The sequence below is a fragment of the Tupaia chinensis genome, unplaced genomic scaffold (assembly GCF_000334495.1).
Source record: "Tupaia chinensis unplaced genomic scaffold, TupChi_1.0 Scaffold000061_1, whole genome shotgun sequence".
NCBI classification, from domain to species: domain Eukaryota; kingdom Metazoa; phylum Chordata; class Mammalia; order Scandentia; family Tupaiidae; genus Tupaia; species Tupaia belangeri.
The window spans coordinates 1,175,868-1,187,900 of NW_006159519.1; the positions used below are offsets into that span (position 1 = coordinate 1,175,868).

Below are 12,033 nucleotides of genomic sequence, written 5' to 3' on the forward strand. Positions count from 1 at the left end.
CCCTCTCTCTGATGAGTGTGCACACCACCTGCAATTTAAAAAAAACCTCAGGCACAAGACAGTTATCTAGAAGAGGGAATGAGTAAGAGATACAGTGTGACAGTGGGATCCATCGATGACACGAGCAGCTTCAAGGTTAAAAAAAATTAAAAACACATCCATCGGCTCGTTTGTGTTTATTCCTCCTAACTGAAACTTTGTGCGCTCTCATCACCGTCCCTCAATTCCTAACATCCCCAAGCTCTAGTAACTACCAACCTGCTCTCTGCTTCTGTGAGTTCAACATTTCTGGATTCCATGTGTAAGTGACATCATGTGGTATTAGCATAATGTCCTCCAGGTTCAACCCTGGTGCTGCAAATGAAAACTTCTTTCTAAAGGCCAAGTAGTACTGCACTGTGTATACCACGTTTTCTTTATCTAGTCTTCTGTTACGGACACTTAGGCAACCTCTCTCTTTGACATACTGATCCCATATCCCCTGGATATACGCCCAGAAGTGAAATTGCTAGATGATGTGGTAATTCTATTTTCAGTGTTTTGAGGAATCTCTGTATAGTTTTCCACAATGGCTGTATTAATTTACCCTCCCACCAACAGAGTACCTGGGTTCCCTTTGTTCTAAATCCTTAACGTTAAACCCTTGTTATCTATCATCTTTGTGATACCAACAGATGTAAGGAAACATCTCATCATGGTTTTAACTCACATTTCCCTGCTGATTAGTGATGTTAAACATTTTTTCACATACAGTTGGCCATTTGTATGTAGTCTTAAAAGAAACACCTATTCGGGTCCTTTGCAATGCAGTCACCTTAACCACCATGCCACTTGCTGTCCCTGGTACTGACTCTAATAGAAGTCCAGGAAATTCTAGCTAAACATATGCAAACTTGTGTGTGTGCATGTGTGCGTGTGTGTTCATGCCTGTGTTACTATTTTTAGACAAAATCTCACCAAGATCTCATGATCTTCCTGTCTCAGCCTCCTGAGTAGCTGGGAAGACAGGTGCATGCCACTGTGCCTGTTTTGTTTTTTTTTTTTTTGAGAGGTTTTCGCTATAGGGCGCGTGTGCTCGCCAGGCAGAGAGAGACAGAGAGACAGAAAGTGAGAAATCCCCCTCCAGGGGGGATGGTCACGCCATAATCCCTTCTCTTCCATTCTCCTCTCGGGATCTTGGGCACGCACGCACATGGGCCCGGCATGAGTTTTAAGCCACCGGGTCCGGGACGCGAACCGTGGTCGACTATGTGGGAGTCCAGCGACATAGCCATTACACTAACTGCTGGTTCCCTGTGCCTGGTTTTATAGAGAGGTCTGAGAAATGGACCCAGGCCAGGTCCCATACAGCCTCAGCTTCCCAACAAGCAGCATCCAGCACCCCTTGCTGCACGGGAACCTACATGCCAAACTTTTAATACCATCAAGCTGACAAGTGCTCAGGGCTTCAAAATATAAAAATATCTCCAAATCGTGCTGAACCTAATGATTTCTAAATTCATATGTAATCCTTTATTTTAAAAATTACCAATTTAGGGACCAGTAGATGGCATAATGGGCACACTGCTGGATTCCCATGCAGTTGACTGGAGTTCGAGTCCTAGACCCGGTGGGTAAAAACTCACAGGTGGGCACATGGGTACGTGTACACATGAGGAGACTGGAGGAAAATGGATTGCAGCGTGGCCATCACCCCTAGGGGGATGATTTCTCGCTTTCTGTCTCTCTGTCTCTGTCCCTCTGGCAAGTACAAAATCTCTCTCAAAAAAATTTTCTAGTCTAGGGACCAGCAGTTAGCTTAATGGCTATGTCGCTGGACTCCCATATAGTCAACCGTGGTTTTAGTCCCAGACCCGGGGTCTTAAACTCACCCCGGGTACATGTGCATGCGTGCCCAAGATCCCAAGAGGAGAATGGAGGAGAAGGGATTGTGGCATGGCCATCCCCCCTGGGGGGGTGATTTCTCACTTTTTGTCTCTCTCTCTCTCTCTCTTTCTGGTGAGCACACGCGCCCTATAGGAAAAAACCTCTACCAAAAAAAAAAAAAATTCCTAGTCTAAAAATGATATCCATATAATATCAATTTTATAATTATTATGCATTCAAAGTACTTAGCTGAAATGGATTAGATATGTTTTATATATCCTAAACACATATTTTATTCCTTTAGTTACTCAACAAACACACATGATGTAGATTTAACCAGAAGAAATTGTTGATATTTGACCATTTCAGCCTATAAAGAATGACAATTTCATATGGTTCCACCACAAACCAGGCATTTCCTGGTTGCTAGGACACAATGAACAAAATAAATTCCCTGATTCTGTGTAGAGCTCACATTCTCTGTATGTGTGCTCGTGGAAGGGAGGGCCAGGGTAGATAAACAGACAACCAAATAGATGGCCTTTCAGATGATGTCACATACTCCAGAGAGCATTAAAGACTAAATGGAGCTTACAAGGAATGGGTGTTGCTATTTTATATGGGTGGTTAGAGAAGACCTCACTGATAAGACAACATCTGAACAAAATACTAAAGAAACAAGTAAGCCTATTGGTTTTTCCTACAATAGCAAAAATATGAAAATTTCTGCCAAGCACATGCTGAAAAATACTAGAATAATTCTGCTAAAACCATTGGAGTATTAAAACTGGGACCAGCAGGTGGCGTGGAGGTTAAAGGCATTGGATTCCCACATGGCGAGCTGTGGCTCAAGTCCTAGACCTGGCAGCTTGCTTTCTCATTTTCCTTGCTCTCTCTGTACCTCTCTCTGGTCAAATTAAAATAATAATAATACTAATAATAAATAAAGTTAAAATAATTCTTTAAAAAATAATAACAAATAAAATAATTCTTAAAGAAAAAAGTATAGCCCTAATTAAACTTGCAATTAATCTCTATCTGAGAAGTATAATACTATCAAAATTATTACTGCTGCTTATAGTTCTTACTTTACATACAACACAAGGTTCATGTAAAAACTTAAGTTTTAAATCCATGTGCTCAATCTAATAAATATCCATGTAGATGAACATATATAAGGATAAGCAATTTATTCTTACATCTTTTGAAGAACCTGGGCCATCACAACCCCACTCGTTAAATCTTCCACGGTCTGGCATGGTGCATCCACGTTAAATGTCTGGATCTGAAGGGGAAAAAGGATTCCATGGTTAACTACATTGATTTCTTCGGGGAGGGGTGATGTGTGTGGTATTCTCTCATCTTGAGAGTTGAATATATTTCAAAAAGGAGAAGAGTAAGAAACTTCTTCCTTTATGAGAAATTTCTTTTATACTATTACTGTAATCTCTTCCATTAGTAAAAGAGAAATTGTGGTGTACACGGGGTTACTGCCCAGCACCATTCTACTTACAGACACAAACTCAGAAAATCATGGTACCTTAACCCTCGCTTACCAGTGACTCAAGGATACATGAGGCAATGACAACTTGGATCAAAGAGATACAAGAAAGATGCTTCCAAGGGAAAAAGCCAATCTCCTCTGATGTGAATAAGCATCTTGCTTCAATTCTGCCAGCGGTCATCTTATGACACTACAGAGATCAGTGTTAGGATGAGGCCAACATAGCAGAAGAGGGACAGACCCAGGTTCTTGAAGTAAAAACTGAACCACTGCATTAAAAAACCTTGAAACCTCGAATTATGTGAGATACATTTATTGTTTAAGCCAGATCAGGTCAAAATTTCTGTTACTCATGGGACCAGCAGTTACTGTAATGGCTATGTAGTCATCCCACGTAGTCAACCGCAGTTCGAGTCCCAGATCTGATGACTTAAACTCACGCTGGGTACGTGTGCATGCGTGCCCAAAATCCTGAGAGGAAAATGGAGGAGAAGGGATTGCAGCGTGGCCATCCCCCCTGGGGGGTGATTTCTCACTTTCTGTCTCTCTGTCTGTCTGTCTGGCAAGCGCACACGCCCTATAGCAAAGACCTCTCAAAAAAAAAGGAAAAAGAAAAAAAAAATTCTTTTACTCAGAGCAAAAATATCTTCACAGAGGTGAATGAGTCATATTTACTATCGTTGGGCAAGATATTTTATTAACATTTCAAATACAAGTGGTCTTCAAAAAGTTCGTAGAAAATGCATACTCTAAAAAATTATGCATGGATTTAATTTTTTTTTTTGCATCCAAAATAAACTTATACTTTAATCCCATCTTTTCAAGAACTTTTTAAAGCCCCTTTGTATATCCTGCATTAGAACTAACTTTGTTCTGGTCAACATGATGTAGCCAAGAAACGTACTTTTCCTAATAGCGGACATTGTCTCTAGAAGAAAATGTAGCTGAGCCAACAATGATTACTTCCAGTAATGCAAGCCGGTTTCACAAGGAAATCAGTCACTGAGAATACGCATGCAGGTCATCCTCGCATAGTTTACACTTTGCTAACTCACAGGACTGTAGGTGTAAACAGCAAACAGAAAGATCAGAAGTGAGAGTGGGATGTGCAAAGAAGTTTGTATGGACTAAGTGGGGGACGGAGACTTGGAGGACATGGAAGAAGAAAGGAAAAACCATCAGACACAGGGATAAAGAAAGAAGCATTACCCTGCATAACCTTAGAAGCCACATTCGGGCTTTATCTTAAGAGCAGTGGGCACTAAGTGAAGGATTTTAAGCATGAGATTTGTACTGTATAAAGATCGTACTGGCCACAGTATGAAGGATTGGAGGGAAAAGGGCAGGAACACCCATTTAGTAGGTTTATACATTTATAGGATGAGGCTAAACTAGATAGTGACAATATAAAAGCTAGGCTTGCTTTCTCACTTTCCCTCTGTCTCTCTCTCACTCTGATCAAATTAAAATAAATAAACACATAAATAAATAAATAAAGCAAAATAAAATAATTTTAAAAAGGAATACTCAGGTCGACTTCTGTCCTCATACATTTTATTTATTTAGGAAAGAATAAAAATTTCTAGGTCAAACTGTATTTTTTGATAAGTGCTGCCAAAATGCTCTTAATAAATACTGTAGGAATCTACCTTCCTACTGGGTGTCCAAAATGTTCTTCAAGCCATTGCATCCAGGATTCGAACCACCGTCGGCCATGTGGGATCTTAAGCACACCACCCACCAGCTGAGGCCAAGGGAATTCTCTTAAAGATCTTCACAGCAAGTCATTTTCACTTAGGTGTCTATTTCGGAGAAGTGATAAGATGATCCTTGTGAGCCATCTCTTGATATTAATCTAATACATAGTAGAGGTTCAGTAATGAATAAATGGAGAGCCAGTTTCACTGTCAAATGGTTAAGGCAGCCCAATGCCACACAACCACCATTCAGTGTTTCGAATACCAGCTCTGACAGCTTGAGAAACATGCTGGGTGCATGTTCATGCACACCCAAAATCCAGACAGCGTGGAGAAATATAGAAGGGATTGTGGCATGACCATACCCAGCTGGGGGTGTTTTCTCCCTCTCCCTCTGTCTCTCTGGTGTGCAGATTTTCTCCATGAGGAAAATATTTTTTAAATAAACTAAAAAAATTAATATATGTAGAAACCAATTTTAATTTTTATTTCATGCTATCTCCAGTTGTCTCACTAGTAATGTAGTAATAATTTTAAAATAGCACCTGCTTTCTTTTTACAGTTGTTAAGCTAATAGCCCATTAATACAAAAATAGGGGGACCAGCAGATGGAGTAATGGCTACATCGTTGGACTCCCATGTAGCCGACTATAGTTCAAGTCCCAGACCCAGTGGCTTAAAATACTCACGCCGGGTGTATGTGCATGCATACCCAAGATCCCAAGAGGAGAATGGATAAGAAGGGTTTGTGGCGTAGCTATCCCTCCTGGGGGGTGTGTGTGTGTGCGCGTGTGTGATTTCTCATATTCTGTCTCTCTCAGTCTTCCTGGTGAGCGTACGGGCCCTATAGTAAAAACCTCTCCAAAAAAAAAAAAAAAAATTAGGGCCAGCCCTGTACTCAATGATTCAAGGAGCTGAATCCCACATGACCAACCACGACTCACAACCTGGCCTCATCTGCTTGAAAAACATGCCAATCACTTGCACATGCATGCCCCTAATCCCAAGAGGATGAAGAAATGGAGGAGAAAGGACTGTGGTGTGATCGTACCCACTGGACAGTGCCTTCTCCCTCTCTCTCTCTTCCTGTCGCTCCATGTTTCTCTGGTGAGTGATCTCATTCCCTGGCAACTAAAAAAATAATAAAATAAACCAAATAAATCAATCTCTTTTTTGCCCCCCCCCCTTTTTTTCCAATTGCCAGAAAACACCTGGACTCATCAGAGAAAGAAACAGACAATCTCCAATGGGGCATGGTAATGCCACGATCTTTTTTCTCCCATTCTTCCCCTCTCACTGGGGTTTTAGAAACACATGCACATGCACCCAGTGTGTTTTTCAAGCCACCAAGGCCATGATTTGAACCACAGTCAGCCATGTGGGTTCCGGCTCCTTCAACCACTGCATTACAGGGCTGACCTTCAATCTCTTTCTTGTAGGTTTGTTCAGAAGAGAGGCAGCAGTGAGGATCTTATCTCACTTAATACTTTACTAACTTAAGCACAATGCCCAATACAGAGTAAGCCCTCAGTGAACATTGCTTTATCTTTTTTTCACTTTTTTAAAGAATTATTTTATTTGACTTTATTTAAATTTGACCAGAAAGGGACAGAGTGAGTGTGCGCGCGTGTGTGAGAGAGAGAGAGAGAGAGAGAGAAAGCAAGCCACCCAAACCGTGGCCAGCCACATGGGAGTCCAACACCCCTAACCACACCACCTGCTGGCCCCGAACATTGCTTTAAATGGTAGGAACGAATTCCTTTTTTTTTTGGTTAAGATTTTTGCCATAGAGCATATGTGCTCACTGGAGAGAGACAGAGAGGGAAAGTGAAAAATCACACCCCCAGGGTTGGGGGGCGGGGCGGGAGAGGGCACACCTCAATCCCTTCCAATGCCCTCTCGGATTTTGGGCATGCATGCATCCGTGCCCAGCATGCTTTTCAAGCTGCCAGGTCTGTGGCTCAGGTTGCAGAGTCGGCCACGTGGGATCCAGCCTTCACCACCATACTACCTGCTGGCCCAGCAGGAACTGATTTCTAGTCCCAGCTTTGTCCTTAATTTGATGCGTAACTTTGAGTGTGTCAATTTTTCTTTGTAGAGACTGGGAAAAAATATCTTAAAGAGGATGTGAAGTTTAAGGAATGAATGAGAAAACAAACACACACTGAATATTTTGAAAAGTCTAAAGCAGTGGTCCCGAACCTGGGTGTATATGTATGTCTGACAATCACCTGAGAAGTTCTCATTTTGAAAATAAACATCTTTTGGCTCCACCTTGTGAATCAGAACTTGTGTGCATGTGAGTGCATGTAAGAAGCTGGGAATCTTTTAATTTTTTTTTTTTCTAATTTTCACTATAGGGTGCCTATGCTCGATGAAGAGAGAAAGTAAGAAATCACCCTCTTGGGGGAGACTGCACATTGCAATCTCTTCCCCTCTGTTCTCCTCTTAGGATTCTGGACACATACACACGTGTCTGGCATGATTTCCAAACTGTCGGGTCCAGGACTCAAACAGTGAAGTCAGCTATGTGGGATCCAGCACTTTAACCTCCATGCTACCTGCTGGCCCCAAAGTTGGGAATCTGTTTTTAACAAGCTAATGAAATAATTCTTATGCAGCTGGGCACTCTGGCACCTGGAGCCCTCTAACCTAATGTACTCCTATATGTAATAGAGTCAAGATTAGAAAGCTGCCTCTGGCCAATCAGAAGAAACAACTCAATATGGTAATACAGTTGTGAGAGGTGGTCTTTTTATCCTTCAGACTTACACAAAACTAAATTTTCCTTCCTATTTGTTAAACATGGCTTCCAAATAATCATTTCCTCTACATTTACCCTTGAGGTGAATCCTCAGGAGGGTAGGTCCACCACTGCTCTGAGATGCCGGGGGAGCAGCTCCCCCTCCATTTCTCCCTGTGGAGTTTCTCTCTGGGGCAATGAAAATGTTCCTGGAATCAGACAGTGGTGATGACTGCACAACCTTGCGATAACAGTAAAAATCAATAACCTGCATACTTTAAGAGGATGACTTTTATGGTATGCAAATTTTAAGTTTTTAAAACTCTGTCACCTATCAGTTCTGAGTTAACATACGTGGGGTATTTCAGGACAGCAGGACAAACTGAAACAGTGAGGTATGAAGAATCATAACCTTCCTTTCAATTCCAAGTTCTATTAACACGACCCAACTTCCACCTAACCCTCCCGCACAAAAGCATGAGGAGGAAAGCATGAGATCACTTGGAATTGATATGTCTAGAGCAATGTTTTCAACCAGGGCCAATATTGCTCCCTCGAGACCCCTTGGCTGTCACGAGGAGGTGAGTGCTACTGGTACCTAGCAGGTACAGGCACAGAATGTCCTCCGGTGCACAGAACACTGTCCATAGCAAAGAATTACCCAGCCCCAAATGCCAGGTGGGAGAAAGGTAAGGAAACCCCGCTCTGAAGCAGTGGTTCTCAAAGTGCTGTCCTCAAGTCACTAGAGATGGCCTCACTGGACAAAGAAATGCCAACCTCAGGCCCGGCCTCGACTCACAGAACTAAAAACTGAATGTGGGTCCTGGCATCAGAGCTCAAGCCAGCACGCCAGCAGATGCTGAGCAGTACTAAGGCATGAGAACACCTTCTGGAGTTAGCAACCTTCACGTTAAACAGGAATGCAATCAAACAGCGGGTACGTGTCCAGAATCACCCACAGTCAATATGAAACAAAATCAAGGCTTGAACCCAGGTAATCTAATATTAGAACCTGTATCGTCCTTCTACACTGACTCTCTATTTTTTTTAAGTGATTTAATTTTTGTACAAACATGAACATAGTGTGCTTTATTCCAATCTGCTTTATTCTTCCAATAGAGGACAAAAATTGCTGGTAGTTAGGCAGAGAAGAGAGAACAAATGCAGGAAATACCATCGTAATAATTATACCCTTCCTAATTCTATACACTGGTATTTTATAGGTTGCCAAATAAGTAACATAAGAATATGTTAATATTGCTGGGTTCCCACACATGCCTATGTGATGGCTCTTTTTCCTGCCATTAACTTGTAGCATTCTAGATACTTTGCTTTTCAGTCTGTAAAAACCTGGGAAAGTGTAATCTTTTCATTGAGATTTATGTACAGTTCAAGAAATGAGGCTTGACAGGTGTAATAGGCAGGGCAGATTTTTCTAACAGGTAGGGATACACTTTGACTCAGAGGGTGGGGAGGGAGGCACTGTGGAAATTTTCAAGCACATCCTGTTGAACTTGCTGCTCGGACTGTGATTTGGAATTTAAGCTTAGGATGTATTTTAGTGGTGGGAGGATACTTTGGTTGGAGGATACTGTCTTCTCATAAGAGGTCCTCTTAACAAAAACTTGGAACATTCGGTTATTGGGCTAGTTAAGAAGCTCCCTCTCAATGACAATTGAGCCAGCGTTCAGGGCAATGAGATGTCTCACAACTGAATTCTGCAGGGGTGACTAAGAATCGTCCCTGTATGTACCCACCTGAGTTTTTATGACTTTAACCATTTCTAGTGGAATGATGTCTAAAACGTACTATACACAGCTCTCCTATCATAAACTAAATTCTATGGAATGAAAACAAACTTGGATTTGACACTCAGGACTGTAATTTTGACCTTCCACAATTGGACACGGAGGCTCGAGAGGTGCTGGGCAAGGCTATCAGCCCAAAGACTGGATCACCCAGGCTGAACTTTCGGTTCTTGGGTCCTCTCCGCCCCAACAGCTGCCCGTATTCTGCTGAGTGTTGCAGTCACTCACCTTCTAGCCACTGTGTGCAAAAAAAACCCTACACTACTGAGCTGACTTGAAGTTTATGTAAAATAGATGACCTTACTCTAAATGGGAGTCTTGCTTTGGAGTTTCCTGTATGCATTTCCCTTACCTTGATTGTGGAATTCTGTTCGGCAATAATCTGGCCTCCAGATACAAGGGGTGTTACCAGATTCAATGTACATGGTCAGCCACTTCAGACACTGCTCACATAAAAATATTTAATATGCTTTTTATAACAGCTCAAAGAGAACCCAGCATTTAAATTTATCTTAAAACAGTATAATGCATAATATTTTTAAATGTTTACAAATCTTAGAACTGTACATCTTCTTATGGATCCTATCCTCCAGTTTTCTCACAATAATCTTGTCTCCTCCAGAGAGCTTCCTCGATGAGGCTTCCGTGCCCCTTCACGTGGGCTACTCTACAACACCGTATTCCTTGACGCTCTCTGCAGGTGATAACATGGATTATTCCCGGTTTGACATTTTATCAAATTCTTTTTTTTTTTTTTAAGAGGTTTTTGCCATAGGGGGCGTGCGCTCACCAGACAGAGAGAGGGCAGAGAGACAGAAAGCGAGAAATCACCCCCGAGGGGGGATGGCCACGCCGCAATCCCTTCTCCTCCATTCTCCTCCCAGGATCTTGGGCACACACGCACACATGCCTGGCGTGAGTTTTAAGCCACTGGGTCTGGGAAACGAACCGTGGTCGACTACGTGGGAGTCCAGCGACATAGCCATTACGGTAACTGCTGGTCCCGACATTTTATCAAATTCTAATAGACTCTCTTACATTGTCTGGTCCTTGGTTAATATAGCCCTTCTCTTGATTTTTTTCCTCTATGTTATCAGCTTTTCTCACTCAAATAACTGTCCCAACTACAATGTTTTTACAGATGCCCTCCAAATACGTCTATTTTTATGCTTTAAACGATGCAGCCCTCTTCAGATTCAATTAGCTTCCTCACCTTTACCTTTTGGCTTCTTTTACTAGCAGACTCAGAAAAACAAATCTGCAGATCCTCAGCTTCTGTTTACAACTTCTGCTCCACCTATTTCCTACACCTTATCAAAGAATGTAGTGATTCTTCCCTTTATCTCTCGCCTGCCTGGTCAACCCTTGGCCACATTATACAACTTAGCGGTTTCCCGCTCCTAAAATGTGAAACACATCTTCCTGCCTAGAGTTGAACCCATCCCAGCCGTGGGCTGGGTGTGAACGTGGACTCCTGAAAGCGCCTGCATGATCTATGAAACTTACAAGTAGAGGAAGTTGATCCTCTATATTCTAAAGGTTTCAAAGGATTTACTTCAATTCATGATGTAGCCTGATGGTGAAAACCTCGGATTGTTTTTATTACCTGTGTTACACCTAACCTAAGAGAATGTTTCTCAAATCTTTCCAGCAAAGCGCCCCTACACATGTCTACACCCCAGGACCTGAACTTGTTACGCAAGGCACTCCCAAACAGAATTTGACATGTGGTTTACTTTTAAAAATGAATACAAATGTTGTAGTTGCCCCATAAATATATTCATGTTTTATCCTAGAAATACCTTTAGGAAGAGGTAAAATGAATGCTCCGGAAGCAGCAGCGCTAGGTTTCTCCCAGTAGCTCTGCGAATCCGCCCCCCCACCGACCGGGGTAGCATCACAGTTTGAAAAACACCCAAACATGGGCTCACTGCGAGGTTCCTGAAGAGGATGTTGTAAGTACGACTGCTGGCATCAGAGTTGCACACATACTTTAAAATGAGGACTTTGATGACCGATTCACGACTTAATATTTGAATGCCACATTACCCCTAAAATGTCTTAGGGTTCCATTGCTGATTCCCCAAAACCTTCCAAATTATTTTCAATGTCTACCTTTGCTACCTTCCGTAAATACCTCCACACCGCTTACTTCCTAATCGCCAAAATGCATCTCGCATTTGAAATGCTCAGTCCCTGGGTGCCTTTCCTTATTTTTCCTAGGCTCCTTTCAAAAAAGTACTTCTCTTTTCTTCTGGGGCGGACAGGGCTCACTCTCCAAGGGGCTACTCCGTCCTCCGTGAACGCGACAACAAAGGCGAGCAAGAGGCGTCGTGCCCAAGGGTCCCCAGGGCCTGGACCGCTGCGAGGGGAACCGACGCTGCGGGGTCCCCGTGCGAGCGCCGCGCCCCGTCC

The 12,033-nt window shown here is 42.5% G+C and overlaps 1 protein-coding gene across 4 annotated transcripts in view; it reads right to left on the reverse strand.

The window, feature by feature from the left end:
* Nucleotides 1–11,999, reverse strand: part of HOOK3 (hook microtubule tethering protein 3) — a 102,081-nt gene extending 90,082 nt beyond the window's left edge. The window contains exons 1-2 of one of the 4 annotated variants that reach the window (XM_014592758.2): nucleotides 11,421–11,999; nucleotides 3,066–3,151 (exon numbers count right to left, since the gene is read on the reverse strand). In XM_014592758.2, coding sequence (XP_014448244.1) covers nucleotides 3,066–3,151; nucleotides 11,421–11,516 — 182 coding nt within the window. In that variant the 5' untranslated portion in view covers nucleotides 11,517–11,999. The remainder of the gene's footprint in view (nucleotides 1–3,065; nucleotides 3,152–11,420) is intronic. The other 3 variants (XM_014592749.2, XM_014592754.2, XM_006141641.3) reach the window with 3 other exon arrangements.
* Nucleotides 12,000–12,033: the final 34 nt, after the last annotated feature.